Source organism: Pipistrellus hanaki (assembly GCF_964339955.1).
Source record: "Pipistrellus hanaki genome assembly, chromosome: 4".
Lineage (NCBI taxonomy): Eukaryota > Metazoa > Chordata > Mammalia > Chiroptera > Vespertilionidae > Pipistrellus > Pipistrellus hanaki.
In genome coordinates, this window is record NC_140506.1 from 100,920,026 (window position 1) to 100,941,993 (window position 21,968).

Consider the following 21,968-nt stretch of genomic DNA (forward strand, 5'->3'; position numbering starts at 1 on the left):
TCAGATAGGTAAAGAGAAAGAGAAGTATCTATGATGCACGCCCCACAATGGGGATTTGAACCCACAACGTGGCATATGCCCTGACCAGGAATCAAACCATGACCTTCTGGTTCACAGGTGGACACTCAACCACTGACCTATGCTGACCAGGGAAGAATAATAATGGTTTTAACTTTTCTGTTTTAAATCTTTCCAAAACAGGTGGATTACTCTAATTTTAAATGAGTATTTTCTAACCTATTTTGATTATGACTAAAGATTAGCACAAACATGGATTTGTGAACATTATTATTATGATTGTGGCACAAGACAAACCTGCCTTCTTCCCTCTGTTGTTGCTGACTTCCTTTCACCAACTCGCTTTCACTTCAGAGACCAAAGTCAAAGGGTTAGGGAAAACTTTCTGCTCGGAGGCTGTTATCTATATCAGTGTTTCCCAACCTTCTCTCATGATGAGAATCACCTGGTGGAGTTGTTAAAACACAGATTCCTGAATCCCAACTAAGAAGTGCTAAACTAGAATTTTTGGGAACATATAGGTAAAATTGTATACTTAACTAGTGCTCTAAGACAGATTTTATATACAGAGCACTAAGTTAGGTGTGCAATTTTACCTACCGTATTTTTCGGACCATAAGACGCACTTTTTCCCCCCCAGAAGTGGGGGGAAAAAGTCCCTGCGTCTTATGGTCCAAATATAGCCTACACATATACTGTAAAAAAAAAGTTTTTTTTACTTGCCCGGCTCTGTGTGGTCTCTGTGTGCTTGCCCGGCTCTAAAATGGTTCTAAATGCTGCTGTTTACTTTACAGGGTTGATTACATGTGTTTATGACTGTGATGTTGGGTTTTAATGCACATAAAATATTTTAGGACACTATTTGTTTCAGAATCTTTTTTTCTTCATTTCCCTTCTCTAAAAACTGGTGCGTCTTATGGTCCGGTGCATCTTATGATCCGAAAAATACGGTATATGTTCTCAAAAATTCTAGTTTAGCACTTCTTAGTTGGGATTCAGGAATCTGTGTTTTAACAACTCCACCAGGTGATTCTCATCATGAGAGAAGGTTGGGAAACACTGCTGTGGACCATCTGCCTAAAGATCACCGAGCTGTTACTAAGAACACAGACTTTCAGGTTCCTGCACCAGATCACCCACTCAGATCCCTGTAGGCACAGTCTAGGGTAGGGGTGTCGAACTCAATCAGAGAAGGGGCCAAAATCTAAAATCCAGCCTAAATCGCGGGCCGAATGGTTTACTGAACAGTCATAAACTGACAATGTCATAAACTGACAGCGGAGTGCAGTGATGACAGCGCGGTGCGGGCCACATTGCAAGGCCTGGTGGGCTGGATTTGGCCCGCGGGCCTTGTGTTTGACACATGTGGTCTAGGGCCACATTTTAAACTAATGCTCCAAGTGGTTCTCATGTACTTTAAAATGTGAGACCCAGTGGTGCAGCCCCTATAGCTTGGAGAGAGCATAAGAAAAACTGTGCTTTAACTACTTGAATTATAATTCTGAGACTATCCTATTCACATATCAAATTCGGAAGTAGAAATTTCTATTAAATTGTCATTGGCCCTAGCCAGTTATTCTCAGAGGTTAGAGTGTTGGCCCTCAGACTGAAGGGTCCCGGGTTTAATTCCGGTCAAGGGCATGTACCTTAATTGCAGGCTCAATCTCTGACCCCAGTTGGGGCAAGTGCAAGAGGCAACTGTTAGATGTTTCTTTCTCTTTGTCTCTCTCCCTCCTTCCACTCTCTAAAAATCATGGAAAAAATATCCTCAGGTGAGGATTAACAAAAATAAAGTCATTGGACTAGGATTAAACTCCAGCCACTCCAAAGCATAATTAACATACAATGGTGAAGAAAGAACAGAGTAGCCCTAGCCAGTTTGGCTCAGTGGAGAGAGCGTCCGCCTGTTAGTGGACTGAAAGGTACTGGGTCTGATTCTGATCAAGGGCACATGCCCAGGTTGCAGGCTTGATCCCCAGTAGGGGGCATACAGGAGGCAGCAGATCAATGAGTTTCATCATTGATGTTTCTATCTCCCTCCCTCTAAAAATCAACACACACACACACACACAAAAAAAAAAACCCCCAAAACACCCCAAAAAACCCCCACCAAAAAACAAAACAAAAAAAACAAACCCACAAAAAACCAAACAAACAAAAAAACACCAAAGAAACAAAAACAAAAAAACCCAGAGTAGAACATGAACCAGGAGAAAAAATCTGGAGGAAAATTTAAAAAGCAGCAGCTGAATTTAATTTAGAAATCATTTTGACAATGGTTCTCAAACTGTGCTTCAGGGAACTCTAAGGCTCTGTACAGAAGATTCAAAGGGTTTCATTGTCGAGTAACTCTCAAAACTTCTTAAAAAGAAAAATACTTCTATATGTAGGCATTGCAGTTGGGAAACTATATTGGATAAAAAGGCTCCTTTGGCCCAGCCGGTGTGGCTTAGTGATTGAGCACTCAAGTTACAGGTTCAATTCCCTTTCAGGGCACATGCTGTGACTGCATGCTCGATCCCCAAAAGGGGGCATGTGGGAAGCAGTTGATTCACGTTTCTATTTCTCCCTCTCTTTTCCTCTGTCAAATCAATTTAAAAAAAAAAATTTTTTTTTTTTTTAAAGGCCTCTGCTAATAAAACAGTTTGAAATCTGGCACTCAAGTATTAAGCATAGGAGTAAAGCCCTAGCTGGTGTGGTTCAGTGGTTTAGAGTGTGGACCTGTCCTCATAAGGGTCTTGGGTTTGATATCTGATCAAGGGCATCCATCAGGGCTGCAGGTTCAATCCCCTGCCCTGTTCAGGGCATGTGCGGGAGGCAACCAACTGATGTCTCTCTCCCATCGATGTTTCTCTTTCTCTCTCCTTCTCTCCTCCTCATTTTCTTTAAAACAAATAAACAAAAATAAAGGAGTAAAAGGAGAAGATTGATTTTAATTTTCACTGTTAAAAGTCAAATGGCCAAACACTTTCTGAGGCATAAACCTACCTGTGCCATGATGGCTGCTGAAATTATGAATACTTAATCCTACCAATTTAGTACGTGTTACTTTTTTTGGGGTTAATCTTCATGTGAGGATATTTCTTCATTGATTTTAGAGTGGAAGGGAGGGGGAGACAGAGAGAAACGTTGATGGGAAAGAGACATATCCATTGGTTGCCTCTCACACTTGCCCCAACTGGGGCAAGGGATAGAGCCTGCAACCAATGTACCTGCTCTAAACCAGAATCTAACCCATGACCCTTCAGTCCGAGGACCAATACTCTATCCAAACCGGCCAGGCCATGTGTTACCTTTTAGTAAAAGGCAAGATTTATGCAATCTGAAGAGAAATCAGGGTATATGTGTTACGTTTTAAAGGCTTATCACTGAATGTCATGGAAAGTTAGTACACTGGGCAAACAATGGGCATTCATTAATATTTTGTTGACATTTTAAATTCTCTTGATTTGAACATCATTATTTTGAAAGCTTTAGCACTTTCCTCACTGTCAAAAAAAGGAGTCTTCTAAAGTAGCACGGAGGCCTGGATGGTGTTGCCAATGGTTAGAAGGATCTCAGGTTCAATTCCTGGTCAAGGGCATGTGCCTGGGCTGGAGGTTTGATCTCAACCCCAACAGATCGATGTCTCTCTCACACTGCTGTTTCTCTCCTCAACCCCCCACCCCTCCTTTCCATTTTCTCTAAAAATTAATGAGAAAAATTAAATTGAAATCTGGCACTCAAGTATTAAGCATAGGAGTAAAGCCCTAGCTGGTGTGGTTCAGTGGTTAAGAGTGTGGACCTGTCCTCATAAGGGTCTTGGGTTTGATATCTGATCAAGGGCATCCATCAGGGCTGCAGGTTCAATCCCCTGCCCTGTTCAGGGCATGTGCGGGAGGCAACCAACTGATGTCTCTCTCCCATCGATGTTTCTCTTTCTCTCTTCTCTTTCTCTCTCTGTGAGGATTAACAAACAAAGTGGCATGGACTTTTTGCTAAGATTAAATGTCATAATTTTTAATTTAATCTCAAGCTGGAGGAGTTTCCTGGTGTGTATCTTGTATACGTGAATGGAAAACATAAAGACCAGTGAAATTCAGCCATAGAACGGAAGGGGACAGAAGAAAATTTAGAAAAAAACAAAAACAAAAAAAACTAATCAGAATTTAGAGAATGTTTAACATTTAAAGCTTTATTCTAAAGGGAACTCAAGTGTGAACTCCCGATTTTTAAAGTATTTTTCTTTCTAGTATATTAGAATAATTGAAAAGACAGTAAGTTTTTTTTTTTTTTAAATATTTCTATTGATTTCAGAGAGGAAGGGAAAGGGAGAGAGTTAGAAACATAGATCAGCTGTCCCCACCCTTGTGTATCTTCCACTGGGGATTGAGCCTGCAACAAAGACCTTTTTTTGTGTCCGTCTTAAAATTTAAGAGATTAATGTTAAATACAGATTATCAGACTGCATTGTAAACACTGAGCATCTGAAAACAGAGGAGGAGAGAGCGACTGGGCAGACTTACGTCAAATGGCTGGTTCATCCCCTTGGCAACAGCCTGGTACAGAGAGTTGGTGGCGTTGCTGCCCCGCTTGACGTGGGGCCCGGCGCCCAGGACATGCTGGAGAACACTGAACGCATTTGCCTCTGCGCTTCCTGTGGCAGCACTCTCTGCCACCAAGGCAGCGTGAACAAGACTGTCCCCATTCTGCTCCCGAATCTCACCTGGGCGGGTCAGGAGAGGGTGAAAAGAAAGTGGCTTGGTCACCACCGGTTTTATTCTCAGTATTCTGTGCCCAACAGTATGAACCCCCTAAGCTAAGCTTTTCTGAGGCCCACCGCTCTTCCCCTGCCAGCCTGCCTTCCCCCTCGGACATACACTGGGGTAGAGGGGTTCCTTCTGACACCTACTTCACAGAGCAACGCACTCACCTCCACGGTACCTGGCCTTTGCACCTGACAGGCCCAGCCCACCCCGCATGTTCAGAAACCGCTCAGCAACTTGCTTCAGCACAGCATGACTCACACCTATTTCACCAGAAAAAAACAAGCTAGAACCAGAAGTTCTAAAACACAATTGTAAAACATCTATTATTTTAAATTCATATTACAGAAATAAACAGCAAACAAGAGTCCCCTCCCCCAAAATGCCATCTCTCAGATACCTATTTACAGTTTCTACATATTAATCTAGAACCTTTTCTAGGCATGTATAATATCACCTTCATTTTATTTACAAAATGGTTACTGTATTAACATTTAACTTGTCTTTCGTAATTTACAACTAAGTGAGTGGTCTACATCAAACCTTTAATGGTTATGAAGAATTCCACTATACGAATTTACTTAACCAACCCCTTCTTTATGGACAGTCCGTTTTCCAATAGTTGGCTATTAATATTGTGTATCAAAGGATATTTCTGAGAGAGTAAAAAAAAAAGACAACCCACAGAATGGGAAAAAATTTGCAAGTGATGTATCTGGTAAGGAATTAGTACGCATAATATACGTCTTATAACTCAGCAATTAAAAAAACCATACAGCCCACGCAGTGTGCTGCAGTGGTTGAGTGTTGGCTGACCCATGAACCAAGAGGTCACTGGTTAGCCCAGCCAGCATGGCTGTCATTGAGTGTTGATCAATGAACTAGGAGGTCACAGTTTCATTACTAGTCAGGGCACATGCCTGGGTTGCAGGCTTGATACCCAGGGCAGGGTGTAGAGATGGCAGCTGATCAATGATTCTCTCTCATCACTGATGTTTCTATCTATCCTTCTCTCTCTAAAAATCAATAAAAATATATTTAAGAATAAACATACAACTCAACAATAAAAACAAAACAAAATCCCTGATACAAAAATGGACAAAGGACTTGAATAGACATTTCTTCAAAGAAGCTATACAAATGCCCAATAAACACAAAATAAAATGCTCAATGTCATTAGTCGTCAGTGAGCTACAAATCAAAACTACAATGAGATTTCACATCCGCTTGGATGGCCATAGTAAAGAAGGCAGAAAATAACAAGTGTTGGTGAGAATATGGAGAATTGGAAACTTTGTGCACTGTTGGTGGGAATGTAAAATAGCTCAATTGCTTTGGAAAATTGTCTGGTAGTTCTTCAAATATGTGCTGACAATCTTCTCCTAGGCATAAACCCAAAAGAATTAAAAACAAGGTGTTCTAGTCCGGCTGGTGTGGCTCAGTGGTTGAGCGTCAGCCTATGAAACAGGAGTGTGTGGTTCAATTCCCAGTCAGGGCACATGCCCAGGTTGCAGTCTTGGTCCCTAGTAGGAGGCATGCAGGAGGCAGCTGATCAAATGGTTCTCTCTCATCACTGATCTTTCTCTCTCTGCCTCTCCTTTCTTCTCTGAAATCAACAAAAATATAATGAAAAAATAAAAACAAGTGTAATAATTTAGCAAAAACCTTATACATAAATGTTTATATTCACAATAGCCAAAAGGTAGAAGCAACACACATATCCAGCTGGTGAGTGGACAGATAAAATATGGTGATGGAATATTTTTCAGCCAGAAAAGGGAACACTGGTACGTGGTATAATATGAGTGAACTTTGTAAACCTTATGCTAAGTGAAAGAAGCCAGTTACAAAGGCTATGTAAAATTATGATTCCATTTATGTGAGAAGTCCAGAACGGTTAACAGTTAAATCGACAGGAAGCACATCAGTGGTTGCCAGAGAGGCGAGGAGGAGGAAGAGTGGGGAGTGACCGCTAAGAGGAACAGCTTCTCTCTGGGGACGATGAAGATAATCTGAAATAACAGTGTCACCAGTCCCACAACTCTGATTGTACTTCACAACATGGGTGAATTCTACGGCATATGAATTACTATACCTCAGTTAAGCTACTATGTACAAAACACATGAACCAAAAACAATATTGCAAATAATCTCATGCAACCAGTTTGTAAACCTGATCAAATGTTTCTGCAGGTTAAATTCTAAAAAGTAAAACTGCTAGGTCTAAGAACATAAACATTCAGAATTTAAATATACTAACATAGGCCTCCAAAAATGTTCTATCATTTTATTCTCCTGCCAACAACTTTTGAGAGTGCCTACTACTTCCATATTCTGGGTAATACTGGGCAGGGTTAACCTTTTAATTTTTGCCAATCTAACAGATAAAATTTTCTTAATTATTAGTGAGGCTGACCATCTTTTACCATGACAACCGACTCCCACCCCCACAAACAATTTCCCCACCAGTTGTTTGTTCATGCCCTTTGTCTATTTTTCTATTAAACTGTTCTTCCTAAAAAAACAAACAAACAAAAAAAACAAAGCCGAAACCGGTTTGGCTCAGTGGATAGAGCGTCGGCCTGCGGACTGAAAGGTCCCGGGTTCGATTCCGGTCAAGGGCATGTACCTTGGTTGCGGGCACATCCCCAATAGGGGGTGTGCAAGAGGCAGCTGATCGATAATTCTCTCTCATCGTTAGATGTTTCTAACTCTCTATCCCTCTCTCTTCCTCTCCGTAAGAAATCAATGAAATATATTTAAAAAAGTTTAAAAACAACAAAAAACTAGTAAGTTCTCTGCCTAGAGAAACTTGCCCTTTTGTCAAAGGTTTTGCCAACACTGTGATGAATTTAAACTAGTGTTTACAAAGTTAAGTGGTGGATTCTGCTTTCCAAGAAAACACACTAGCAATTAAAATCTCATCACAGACTCCCTAAGACACATAAACAGGACTGAGCTGTCCAATCCTGTTCAATCCCATGTTCACCTATTTAAGTTTAAAAGATTACTTCTTAAAGAAGCAAACTGACATTAGGCAATTCCCACTTACCAAGTCCAACCAAAGCCATTCTTGCACTTGTAAAATGGTTCTGAACATACTGATGTAACTGAGGAAGTGAAAAACACCCATTAGTTTATATTGGCATAAATACCTAAAAAGCAGTAAAAACTTAAAACTGCAGTTCAGCAAGAAAATGCTCACTTAGAAGCTGTGTAAGAAACGATACAGCTTTAAACCAGGATTTTCTTTAGAAGTCCTGCCTAAAACAGGAGTGGGGACGCCCAGCCCGTGCCGGGGAAGGCTCAAAGTAACCTGGTCTGGCCCCGCCCCGGTGTTAGGGGCAAGTCAGTTACATGTTTGACCAAATACAGCAGGCTAATTTTTAAGGTGATCCTTTTGGAGGGCCCGCAAATGAGTGTAATATATCCAAATGGCCCTTAGCAGAAAAGAGATTCCCCACCCCTGGCTTAAAAACACTAGGACGTAATGTGTTGGTGGTTACACAGCTGTGAATATAATGAAAATGACTGAATTGTAGACTCTAAGTAGGTGAACTGTATGAATGTGAATTACACCTCAATAAAGATGTTGCTGGGGGGAAAAAAAAGTAAAAAAGAGAATAAAAAATTAGAGCACACCCTGGCTTGAACTTGAAAAGAGTGGGATCTAGTTTATGATTTTAAGATAATGTAATTTAAGCAGCATACCAGGTTTCTTTTGTCTTTATGCAGGTAGTACTAAACCACCATTAACATTCTATAGAAGGGCTAACAGAATTACCCTACTCTACCTTTCACCCATCTTGTCATGAGCTTACCGTCTATGCCAAGGTTCCCAACCTGGATGATGAAATAATTATCTGGAGGACTTAAAAAACAAAACACTATCACTGTTTCCCCACCTCCACCCATTCCCAGGCTCATACACAGCTGATATACAGTAGAACTCAATGTGGAATCCTAGAATCTTTATTTAAAACTACCCACCACACCCCACCCCTAGTGACCTGAGAACCAGTGAGATTTAGACCTAATATACAAAAGTCGGACTTTAACATGTATTCTCAACAGGAGCACTATGGTTCAAAGGAATGAAAATAGCTTCTTCTGGGTGAGAAAAGAATCTTATTCCTTTTATATACAGAGTACAAATAAAGATACAGTACATAAACAGACAGTGTATCTGTGTTATTAAAAATTCGTTATGGGGGGCGCCGAAACCGGTTTGGCTCAGTGGATAGAGCGTCGGCTTGGGGACTGAAGGGTCCCGGGTTCGATTCCCGTCAAGGGCATGTACCTTGGTTGCAGGCACATCCCCAATAGGGGATGTGCAAGAGGCGGCTGATCGATGACTCTCTCTCATCGATGTTTCTAACTCTCTACCTCTCTCCCTTCCTCTCTGTACAAAATCAATAAAATATATTTAAAAAAATCAATAAAATATATATTTTTAAAAAATTCGTTATGGGGGGTACAGAAGAAACTGGCTACCGAGGTTCCTTGGCAATGGGTTATAATGTTGAGAATCACTAGGCTAGGGTAGTGAGACTGAATTTTTAATCAAGTTATCAAATTTCTGTGCTCTAAAATGAATGGTGTCTATGAATACAGAGTTGCCTTGGATATCCACATTCTTTTTTCCCCTCTTCTAGTGAGGTTTTTCTATTGAATGCTGCCATTGCTCAAAGTATTCAAGCACTAATTTCTTTAGAATTTCCTTTAGCCTAAGGACACATTTCAAAAATGCTAATAACTTGAGACAATCTTAGTTAACATTTTGGTATTTATCTATGAGATACATACTTGATTACTCTTTTTTTTTTTTTTTTAAACTATAGTTGACACAACACATATTTTTGTTTTTTTTAAATGGGACCTTTGGTATATCCTGTTCATAAATTGTATTTCCTTCACCTGACAATACACTATGGAATTTTTCCACATCAATTAATAATATAAGTGGTTGAACAGTATTCCATGACACACCCGGAGAAGGTCTAGAGGACAATGACCCTACATGTCCACATGGACTGCCTTTAGGATACGAGACCTTTTCCTTCCCTTTGCTTGTCACTGTTTTCTGAAATGAACAGGTCCCTCACACAATAAAACTTTTTAAAGTTAAAACATACAGAAATTGTTCTGGTAGAATTTTAGTTAAAAAGCTAGGGGGGGGGGGGGGGAAGCAAGTGTATTTCTTAAAAAAAATAAATAAAAAAATTAGCAAACAGCTTGGCCCGTTTTGCAGGAGGCAGTCTATGGATGTTTCATCAATGTTTCTCTATCCCTCCTTTCCTCTCTCTCTAAAATCAATAAAAACTTACTTTTTAAAAAGTTAGCAAATAAACCCAACATGGCAGATGAATGTTCAGTTTAATGTGGGGAAAAAACCCCCCAAAAACCCCCCATTTATTTATTTACTTATTTAAAAAATATTTTTATTGATTCCAGAGAGGAAGGGAGAGGGAGAGAGGAATAAAATATCAATGATGAAAGAGAATCATTGTCGGTTGCCTCCTGCACACCCCACACTGGGGATTGAGCCCAGACATATGTCTTAATGGGGAATCCAACAGTGACCTCTTGGTTCATAGGTTGATGCTCAACCCAAGCCACGATGGCTGGGCAGAGAAATACATTTTAAAACATAAGTGTTCCACATTACCTCATCTGGTGTCACTTTTCCGATCCGATAATCAGGACAATACAAGGAATTGGCTAAGGCATTTCGGTAAGCTGCAGCATGCAGATTTTCAATGATACCTGAAAAACAAGTAAAGAAGCAATTACGGATATATAATTAAAAAAAAGATAACATGTTTTAGAATTTAAAAAGCAACTAGTATGTTTATTTTGTTAATCCTCACTTGAGAATATTTTCTCCATTGATTTTTAGAGTGGAAGGGAGGATGGAAAGGGGAGGGGAGAGAGAAACATCATGAGAGATACATGGGTTGGTTACCTCCCACACATGCCCCAACTGGGCTGGGGGTCGAACCTGCACCCCAGGTACATGCCCTTGACCAGGACTCAAACCCATAACCCTTTGTTGTGGTTACCCCAGGTACATGCCCTTGACCAGGACTCAAACCCATAACCCAATGCTCTAACCAGTGAGAAAAACTGGCCAGGACATTTTATGGCAACTTTAAAACTTTTGCCAGTTGAAACTGCTGAGAAAAGAGAGTATACATATGACAGTAGTTTCTACACGCTAGAATCCACATAAACACTTCCCTATCTCCCTGGAAAGTATAAAGGAAGTCTGACTTTCCATAAGACCTCGGACAAATCATTTAACCTACATATTTACTTCTGGGTTCCCTCTCTAGGTAATGAGGGAGCTGTCAGGGTGAGAGGCACTAGGGGAGTGTGAAGTTTAGGTTATATCACTAGCTTTCAGGGGCCAATGCTACCCCCAAATTGTATTCCTCCCCAGTGCCCTGGTACTGTCCCTGCTTCCTGCTGGAGCCTTTGCTTGAGCTATGTCCCTTTCATTTACTTACTGCTGGGCAATCTTCCGATGCCAGGTCCTGTGCAAGTGCTGGCAATACAGAGACGAGTCTATCCTCAAAATGTTGAGAGCACTACCTGGTCTGGCTCAGTGGATAGAGCGTTGGATTCCAATCAAGGGCACGTACCCAGGTTGCGGGCTTGATCTCCAGTAGGGGACATGCAGGAGGCAGCTGATCAATGATTCTCTCATTGATGTTCCTATTTCCTCTCTCTCTCTCTGTCTTCCTTCCTCTCTGAAATAAAAAAACAACAACAAAAAAACACACCCCAAAAACAAAACCAAATCGTTGAGAGGAAAAAAAACGGTGAGATCAAGTATTATGGGTATGATGTCAATAGTACATCAAAAGTGCAGAGGGATCTGGGAAGGCAGTGGGAACAGATAGGAGTTAACAGAAGTAAACTCTGGGATGAATGAGTAGGTGTCTGCCAGGGGGGTGATTTGGGAATGGCATTTCAAGCAGCAGAAAGAGACAACGGCATAAAATATGAGGACAATTTGATTCAAAGGGAGACTGCAGCTAGGAGGGGTGGGGAGAGCAAGAACCAAGGTAGGTCGAAACCGGTTTGGCTCAGTGGTAGTGTGTCAGCCTGCGGACTGAAATGTCCCAGGTTCGATTCCGGTGAAGGGCATGTACCTTGGTTGCGGGCACATCCCCAGAAGGGGGTGTGCAAGAAGCAGCTGATTGATGATTCTCTCTCATTGGTGTTTCTAACTCTCTATCCCTCTCTCTTCCTCTCTGTAAAAAATCAATAAAATATATTAAAAAAAAAGAAAGAAAAAAAGAACCAAGGGAGGCAGCCAGGGCAGGCCACGCCCGTGAGCACATGTGCTGTGTGAGGAGCCTGGCTTTCTCACAGACCAGAAGCCTCTAGAGAGGGTTTTCAGTGGGTGTTCTGTAGAGGGTCACTGTGTACAGCACAGGAAGACGGGCTGACGCCTGCCAGCAGGGCCTCCCTGCTACCAGCAGGGAAGAAGCCACTATAGACACAAAAGTCTTGTGTAAATTTTACCATTCTATCTCTAAAGTATCTCCCCACAATATATACACACTTTGAATAATTCTAATGGGTTAAATCTGAAAAGAAAGAAACATCAATTGAGTGATCAGCTGTTAAGGTGCATACATCTTTGGGGACACCTGTATTTCTTTGGTAGAAGTCGGGAGTAACAGAGATCACACTCCTTTGTAGCACAAAGTATCACCGTGCAATAGTATCAGCTACCACGAACCAAGCACTCATTATATCGCACCCACTGTCAGGGAGATGAGGGTCTGCATGCTGCCTGCCTGCCTGCCTGCTGTGTGTGTTAGGTAGATCTGCCAGGACTCTCCAGCTTGTTAGGATGGCTCTTGTGGGACTCAGTGGCTCACTCTTCCAGGTCACCTGAGCTGGGTGCTCCAGGAATGTCTCTTGTGGGGGTTTGTGCAGCCTCCTGTTGTAATTGAGTCTTACATGCTGTAGGCCTGTTCATGGGTGGAGCTAGCCCTCAGGTGGCTGACTATAAAGATAAACCTCGATCACAGTGTATGAGTTGCTGTGCAGGGACCAGCCGCTGCTCTCCCCCCCCCCCGCCCCCCCGCCCCCCCCGCCCCCCCCCCCGGCTGGAGTTGTTCCCAGTAGGGTCCGGTGCCTGCTGGAATCCTGCTCTGCAGGTGCACGTGCTCTTCACGTGGCTAGTTGGGTTGGGCCGGGTTGGGCTCTGGTGTGGTCTGAAGTCCAACACTGTCTGTGTAGGTTCTGGGTCCACTTGGGCGGGCTTTGATGCAGGCTGATGTCAGATGTTGCAAATAACTGGCCTTGGGCTGGAGCTTCCACACCATTCACTGTGGTGGCTGCCTCTTTTGCGCTTGGGTGTGTGTGGGAGGACCAAGCTGTGTACAGCCTTGGCTTCCTCTGGGGGCAGATCAATGACAGGTCTGAGGCACTATGAGGTCTGCCCATTCCACCCCTTCTGAAGCCACCTGTCTTCTTCCAGAGCCTTCTGAAGAAAGGCTGTGGAGTGGGCCCCAGCTGCCTGCACACACACACACACACACACACACACACACACTTCCACTGGCATGAGCTCGGCAGGGCCGGGGACAGGAGCTGAGGACCAATCGAGCGGGCATCCTGGGAAGGCCTGCATGCGGAGCGAAGCACATCCTGTATGGAGCCTGATAGACTGAGTGGTCTGCCTGCACATGCGTGTGATACCAGTGGTGGTGCCTGTTTACACACTTGTTTCTCCAGCTGTACTTGCCAAGATGAAATAATCAAATACTGCATCCATATAAAATATGAGCACAAAGAAAGTCATTTTAAAAAACTAAGTAGCTTGCTTTGGAAAGACCCATTAAAGGTTGGCTGGCTAAACGGTAACAGCATACAGAACAATAAACAACATCAGCAGCACCAACAAACTGCTGCTGGATTTGGTGGAAGCAAAACAAACCGGGGGTGGAGGGACAGGAAAATGCCCAGGCTTCCATAATCTCTATATTATCAAAGATGAAAAACTCTCCACAATATAAATGTTTAGAAACAAAAGAGCAAACAGCAGATTTAAAAAACTGGACAAATTTATGGAAAAGGCACGTTCAAACCCAAGTAGGAAAAAACTTCAGCGACACTTTCTCTCTCTATAAACTCATCTTCTCAGAAACAACGGACGCCATCTGAAAAGGCACTTACGAGCCTGTGGGTTCTCAAGAGCCACAGCTTTGTCAACCCTCAGCTGAGCCTGCAGGGCAGCCACCTCCCAGCGGCGGAACTCGGGCGCGGTGGCGACATTGAGCAGGAACTCCATCAGAATCTCGCTGGGGGAGACATCAGGATACCAGTCAGAGTCAAACATGTAACACCAACACCCATTCTATGGAACTAAACTTCAACCTTGTGGCAAAAACTCTGTTTAAGCACTTGGCAAGTCATAACCCAAAACCAAATTCAGAGGTCAGAATGCTACATTGAGAACTGAGCAGCCGGTGTTTCTCTAAAAGTAGATGTCCTAGCCTTGGCCGGGCACCTCAGTTGGCTTTGGTATTATTCCAATATGCCGAGGTTGTAGGTTTGGCAGGAACATGAATCAAGCAATGAATGCATAAATAAGTGGAACAACAACCTGATGTTCTCTCTCTGAAATCGGTAACTTTTTAAAAAAAGCAGATGTCCTAATGCGTGCAGGTGCTTACATGTCATCCCGCAGGCACTCCGCAGTGTAGGCCATGTTTTCTCTGGTCGAAGTCACACTGCATCAGAAATAATTACAGTGAGTTATTAGCATCAGAAGTTTTCCCTTATACATTTGTTAAACAAACCAGTTCCTTTGGGGGGGGGGGGAAATTATTCTGAAGTATAAAAAATATAAATATATGCATCAACTGAAATTTTAAAAATATTTAGAAAGCACCCTGACTGTGTGGCTCAGTAGACAGAGCATCGGCCATGCACTGAGGGGTCTCGGGTTCAATCCCGTCAGGGGCACCTCCCTGGGCTTTGGGTTCAACCCTCAGCCCGGCAGCAGCCGGAGGCTTTCCTGACCCTTCCCTCCACTCTCTAAAAATCAAGGAAAAAACCAAATATTCTCCCTCCCAAAAACTATGCTGTACATCTGAAACTGATATAATATTGTATGTCAACTGTAACTGAAGAATGAAAAAATATATTAAAAACATATTTTAAAGAAAATAACAAAACAAACAGCAAATAATTTAATCTTAACCCTTTGGACTCCGAACCATTCTGGACATTGGCTACCAGCTACTCTCGACACTACTTTGTGGCGGAAACGTGCATTTACAGACCCTCGTATTACTTAGTATAATTTTGGAACCAAGTAACGTATTATGATATTGGACTTATATGAACTGGGTGACATCGAGGAATGTATATTTGCAAAAAAACCCAATATTTTATTGTTTATAATTTTGTACAGTATAGTAAGTTTCTAATTGTTATTACTAACTGACAAGATGATATTTACCAAAATAGCTTTCACCAAACAATTTATTCACTAAGAAAAGAATCACTTTTCCAATTTTCTCACTCGTTAGATCTATGTGCACTGCTCGAAGCTTCAAACCAAAATGAGCTCAGCTTTGAAAATCTTTTCCTCCAGATGTAGACTTGTTTATTTGTACTTATATATCTCACTATACAGTGCGTGCTATGTTCGAAAACCAACCTTTCTTCTACAAACTCCCCTTATCGCTCTTTTCAAGTGTCGTCGCAAAGTGCTCGGACTGTCGTGAGCACGCATCTCACGTTCTCGTCCGACACAAAAACCCGCTGTCATTTCTTGTATATATCTTAGTAATTTTACAATATTTTGATTTAATTTCTTGTGCCATTTCAAGATAAAACTTCAGGGAAACATGCATGTCTCAAAAAGTTGCGTTGAAATAACTCAATTCCCCGAAATCACTAATAAACTGCAATGTCCCCTGAGAGGGGACATCCGAGTGATATGCTAGAATTCCGATGTCCCCTGAGAGGGGACAGCGGAGTGCAAAGAGTTAAAAAGGAAATCCCGACACATACATCGATGAGTCCTGAAGACATGACACTAAGTGAAGTCAGCCAGTCATAAAGGGACAGACACTGTATGCTTCCCCTGGGCAGGGAGAACACAGACTGAACAGAGAGGTGGCTGGCAGGGGCTGGGAAGGTGAACACCCCCGGTCCTGGAGATGCATGGTGCTGTGGTTGCTTCAAGCCACTTACCACAGAATCATACACTTAAGTGACAAATTTCATTCATGTATATTTTAGCACAACTTAAGGAAAAAAAAAAGAAGACAAGTGAAGTTGCAGATCTTTGTGTCTTTCCCAGGCTAATTCCCTTACTCTCTCCCACTCTAGAGACAAACGTATTCATAAGCATTACACATTATTATTTTGCTTTTAAAAAAATTATACATGCCTCATATTTATAATAAAAAAAAAAATCTTGAAATAAAATTTTCCACAAGACATTTTGCGTTTAGTCTATGCTGATACGTAGCTCAAGCTCATGCCTTAGCAGCTGTGTAGTAGTCCCATTATTTGAGAGTCTCATACTTTACCCATTTTCCTAAAAGTGGCCACTGACATTGTTTCCAGGTTCTTCAAAGACACCCTTGTGCATGCGGATCGAAAAATGCTAGGTTTTAGGATATGCTCAATTTTAAGATCACTAGATATTTCTTAATTCTTTCCGAAGTAGTTATATCAATTTATACTCCCACCAGCTAAACTGTAAAAGATAATCTCCACCTCCCATAACACACCACCACAACACACACGAACTGATGGTGTGGCATGTAGCACACTACTGACGACAAGCAGAGATTGCTGTGTCTGGCTTTCCCTTCGGGCAGCAGCTTGTTCCTATCCTTTGTCCATCCATCTTCTCTTAGGTTGTTTTTTTCACCCTAACTTGTAATTATTTTTCCAAACAATCCTCTCCACGTTATGTGTGTTGCAAATATCTACTCCCAGTTAGTTAAATTTGTACTTCAAAGCATAAAGATGATTTACTTTTAAAAAATATATATGTTTTGCCGGGACCGGTTTGGCTCAATGGATAGAGCGTCGGCTTGGGGACTGAAGGATCCCGGGTTCGATTCCGGTCAAGGGCATGTACCTTGGTTGCGGGCATATCCCCAGTAGGGGGTGTGCAAGAGGCAACTGATCGATGACTCTCTCTCATCGATGTTTCTGGCTCTCTGTCTCTCTCCCTTCCTCTCTGTACAAAATCAATAAAATATATTTAAAAAAAAAAAAAAAAAAATATATATATATATATATATATATATATATATATATATATATATATATGTTTTATTGACTTCTTACAGAGAGGAAGAGAGAAGGACAGAGAGAAACATCAATGAGAGAGATTCATCCATCAGTTGCCTCTTGCATACTCCCTACTGGGGATGTGCCCGAAACCAAGGTCCATGTCCTTGACTGGAATTGAACCTGGGACCCTTCAGTCTGCAGGCCGAAGCTCTATCCACTGAGTCAAACCAGTTTCAGCTGATTTACATTTTGATGTAGTCAAATTCAATAGTTTTTTCCTTCTTTAAGAAATTCTTAACCACCTTGATAACAGAATATTTTCTGGTGTTTTCACTATTTATTTACTATTATTTATTTTTAACAAACCTTAATTTACCACCAACTGCTTCGATTCCACGGGTTATCTTAAAAGATGATGCTCCTTTTGTAGTCTTAAAAGAGAAAGAACAATTGTTTTTAGTTTTTTAATGCTGTTTGCCAAACAGCACACTATATCATAACTTTATATCTTACTGTCACTCGATTCAAAGGGAATTTTACCTAAATAGTGGATCCTTTTTAGTTTAAGAGTTATAAAATAAAGTTCACCAAAAAGCACAAGTACAACTTTTTATATCAAGTACATTTAGGCAAAAATTCCATTATTAAATATAAGCTTACTGGATTCATCAGCATTTTCTGAAAGAGATTTGTATATGGGAAAGAATAATTTCCTTTTATTTTTTGTACTTTAAAACAAATTTAATTAAAAAACAACAACAACCTTTTCTTTTATGCTCTAGCTTATAAGTAAATATAAGCTTACTGGATTCATCAGCATTTTCCTGATGAACACTAATTTAATACTTCTCTGCGGTAAATATCCTGAGGTTTTTCATGTTACATTAGGGGACTGTACAGGGTTGAATAGTGTCCCCCCCAAATTCACATCCACTCAGAACCTGAGACTGTGACCTTATCTGAAAAGTGTCTTTTGCAAATGTATGTGAAATGAGGTCATAGTAGATCAGAGTGGGACATACATCCAATAGGAATGGAAGAGTCAGGAAGAGGGAAGGTGGACAGACAGAGACGACTGTGTGACAGGCAGACATCGGAGCGATGCAGCTGCCCGCCCAGGCACCCCAGGACTGCTGCCACCACCGGAAGGAAGACTTCCCAGAGCGGGCAGTGGGGACGAGGCTCTACCGACACCCGAGTGGGACTGCGAGCCTCTGAAATCTGAGGTCGTTCCTGATGGTGAAGCATCTCAGGCTGAAGCATGTGTATGGAAGCCCTAGCAAACGAATGCAGGCCCACTGCTTTTCCTTCCCGCAGGACCAGAGAGCACAGCAATTCTAAACAAAGGGGAGTGAAGATGCTCACCAGACTCGACGCAAGACGAAGCAAGTGAGAGGTCCCCAAGTTGTTAGAGTCCTCGTACCTACTGCCAGCTTTAATGAACAAACCGATTCTTGATGCAGGAGCATAGTTTTCCAGAGACGCAATCACTAAGCCATTTGGCAATTTGGTGAACTGTATTTGAAATAAAGGAGAGATGTGATCACTGCCTTCGTATTACCCCCAGATCAAAGGCACGTCTACCGTGTTTCCCCGAAAATAAGACATCCTCCGAAAATAAGACCTAGCGCATGGAAAGATAAGACATCCCCTGAAAATAAGACCTAGCGCAACTTTGGGAGAAAAAATTAATAAGACACTGTCTTATTTTCGGGGAAACAGGGTAGTTCCGGGGAGCACTCAGTGAGACTGACCTCGAGGTCCTGAGGCTGGACGGGCGCTCCTGCAGGGGCAGCCGAGGCTTTCAGTTTGGGAGCAACTTTGAGCGAATAAAATCTCTAAAACACAAAAAGGAAGGTTACACACATTTCTCAGGAACACAGCACACCGTATCCTCTGTGCCCAGCAAGAGACGGCGCTCAGCGGCAAAGGAACTCCTGGGAAGATTGGCTGGTGAACTGACGATGGCCTATGAGCCCACCAGTTAGCCACGCCGCTCTTAAGCCTCTATTTGTAGAGCCTGAGGAACACCAAGTGCTTTTACTATGTAAAGAATTACTGTATTTTCCTATACCTTTTAACTACCTTATTAAAGTGTCAATTGGCTCTTTCTAGCTCTAATGCTTTGACATTATTTTAAAAAGTGTGGCATTTCACTCAGCATAAGCCAGTCAATGAAAGAAAGACACCACATGTTCTTACTCATTTATGGATAATAAAGAACATTATAAACTGATGATCCAAAAGGTAGATATAGAGACAGTAAAGCAACAATCAGACTGTCAAATTACAGAGGGGAGGGTAGTGAGATATGGGGGAGATAAGAGATCAACCGAAGGACTTATATGCATGCATATAAGAATAACCAATGGATGCAAAACTCTGGGGAGGGAGGGCATGCATGGGAGTGGGGAGAGGGGGGCAATGGTAAGATATGTACACATATAATACCTTAATGAAAAAAAAAGTGTGGCATTGTCACAAACCACACCCTTTTACAGATTTTAGAATTACTGCTCAAAGAGTCTCGTCTTTTTAGTCTATTTTCCAATTGAAATAACATCTCTTTCATCATTTTAGTCACTTTTAAAAAGCCAAAGTATACCAAGGAAAACTGCCACCCGGCCCCAAGTATTCCCCACGGTGTCTTCACTCTGTGTGCTGAGACACAATGAAGGGCTGTGTCTTCTTTGGCTGATACAAACTACATCATCCTGATTAACCACCGTCACCCACCGCAGAATCCCAGTGTGGAACATGCAGCCACTGGAAAGGTAAAGGGTCCTCTTAAATGCTGGCTCATGACCTAAAATGCATAACTTTTCTTGGACAAATGACACACAGAGACCGAGAATTTATCTGACCATGCCTAAAGTTTACAAGGTCACCAGTGGATGTTAAGAATGACTAAAACGCAGTACTGCCAAAATCAGATGATCAAATGTGAACGACAGAGGGCGCTGTATGGCGCTTTCGGCAGCAGTGCACTCCCTGGTTCCTAGTTTCCATTTGCTGCCAGACTTTGTAGTGATCAATTACAATCAGCTTTGCTTTATCATCAATTTTGTTTGCTGGTTGTGGTATCGTTAGCCCTATTTGAGATCCTGGCTTTTAATTATCCAAAAGTTAAAATGTAAGACATGTGGGCACAGAAGTTCAAATACGAGTAACCCATGGGTCTATTGCCAAGGGAGTTAGGCGCTGTTCCTTCAAATGTGCCTCAGCAGCGACGCTTCGTCGGTTGTTTCTTACTTGTCCCGTTCAGACCAGTTGCAAAGAATCATCCTAGAATTACTAGGTCATTTAAATAACAAAATTGGTATAAATTTATCCGCATGTAAAATGTTATCATTAGAAACACTAATAATTACTTTCAAGTTTACTGCAATGTGTTTACATTGGTATCCTCCAATTGTTACTTTTGGGGTTTCCTCCCACTGAGCGGAAGGGAGATTTGGGGTCCTTGGCCAGACTAGCTTAAGCCCTCCCAGGCCAGGGGGGCGAGTCACCGCTGAAGTGTGTAACCCACGGTGCATCTGTGGAACAGCAAGCGGGGAAACTCCATCCCCGTCCTCCGACCCTCCCTCTGGCGGCTCCCGGGTCAGTCAGCGGGCGCTCCGGGGAGGGGGGGGGGGGGGCAAAGGAGCCGAGCTTCTTCCCCAGCGCGTCCCCGACCCGGACCCCCGCGTCTCCCGGGGACGGCGGCCTCACGGGCGGGGAGCAGCCGCCCCCCAGGCCCCGGAGCCGGGGGCCGGAGGGAGAGCCCGGAGAGCCCGGAGAGCCCGCGCGCCCTTCCCGCCGGTGCCGGCGCCCCCGGGCGGGAGCCGCCTTCCCCCTAAGGCTCCACTCAGCGGCCGCAGGACCCCCGCCCGGCCCAGGCCCCGCGGCCGCGGTGACCTTCGCAGGCCAAGCCCTCGCCCCGGGCCCCGGTCTCTCCAAGGGGAGCACGATCCCGTCCTCCAGGGCCCCCGCCCCCGCCCGGCCCGCCGGGTTCAGCTGAAGGACACCGAGTCCGGCCCGGACCCCCCCCGCGGGCGGCTCCGGCCGCACCCCTTCGCCGACCCCCGTGCACAGCTCGCCCCGACCCGCCGCCGCGCTCACCGCGAAGGACCCGGCTCCGCTTAGCAGCTTCATGGCCCCAATTCCTCTGACCCTCGGTCACCGCTGAACGGCGAACAAGATGGTGGCCGGCGACGAGACTTTCCCAGCGTCCCCCGCGTCGCGGCCTCTCTATCCGGCCTGCGCTCTACGCTCCGGGCGGTGCTCTCCCGCGGCCTCTCTACCCGGCCCGCGCTCTACTGCTCCGGGCGGTGCTCTCCCGCGGCCGCTCTATCCGGCCCGCGCTCTACTGCTCCGGGCGGTGCTCTCCCGCGGCCGCTCTATCCGGCCCGCGCTCCACGCTCCGGGCGGTGCTCTCCCGCGGCCTCTCTACCCGGCCCGCGCTCTACTGCTCCGGGCGGTGCTCTCCCGCGGCCGCTCTATCCGGCCCGCGCTCCACGCTCCGGGCGGTGCTCTCCCGCGGCCTCTCTACCCGGCCCGCGCTCTACTGCTCCGAGCGGTGCTCTCCCGCGGCCGCTCCTTCCCGCCCGCGCTCCACGCTCCGGGCGGCGCTCCGGCGGGCGGGGCCCTCCGACCCTCCGCCCAGGCCGCCCGCGGACGGCGTTTCTGGGCTCCAGGCTGGGGAGGCCCCGCGGGCAGAGCCGGCGGAAGGCCTCCTGATCGCGGAGCCGGTTCCGGACTGGCTCTGCTCAGCAGGAAAAGAAGTGTTTGTGTGGGAGGGAAACGTTTGGATTTGTGTGAGTGCGAGAGTGTGTGTGTGTGCGCAAGTGTGCGAGTGTGTCAGTGTGTGTGTGCGAGTGTGTGAGTGCGAGAGTGTATGTGTGAGTGCGAGTGTGTGTGTCTGTGTGAGAGAGAATG

General features: G+C 44.0%; 1 protein-coding gene across 1 annotated transcript in view; it reads right to left on the bottom strand.

Annotated features, from left to right (window-relative positions):
* The window catches only part of UQCRC2 (ubiquinol-cytochrome c reductase core protein 2), a 29,985-nt gene extending 8,680 nt beyond the window's left edge, over nt 1–21,305 (bottom strand). Inside the window, exons 1-10 of the mRNA XM_084882743.1 lie at nt 21,153–21,305; nt 18,806–18,889; nt 18,417–18,566; nt 17,418–17,482; nt 14,462–14,518; nt 13,962–14,086; nt 10,432–10,529; nt 7,816–7,873; nt 4,931–5,026; nt 4,524–4,723 (exon numbers count right to left, since the gene is read on the bottom strand). Of these exons, the coding sequence (XP_084738869.1) occupies nt 4,524–4,723; nt 4,931–5,026; nt 7,816–7,873; nt 10,432–10,529; nt 13,962–14,086; nt 14,462–14,518; nt 17,418–17,482; nt 18,417–18,566; nt 18,806–18,889; nt 21,153–21,185 (966 nt within the window). The 5' untranslated portion in view covers nt 21,186–21,305. The remainder of the gene's footprint in view (nt 1–4,523; nt 4,724–4,930; nt 5,027–7,815; nt 7,874–10,431; nt 10,530–13,961; nt 14,087–14,461; nt 14,519–17,417; nt 17,483–18,416; nt 18,567–18,805; nt 18,890–21,152) is intronic.
* Nucleotides 21,306–21,968: the final 663 nt, after the last annotated feature.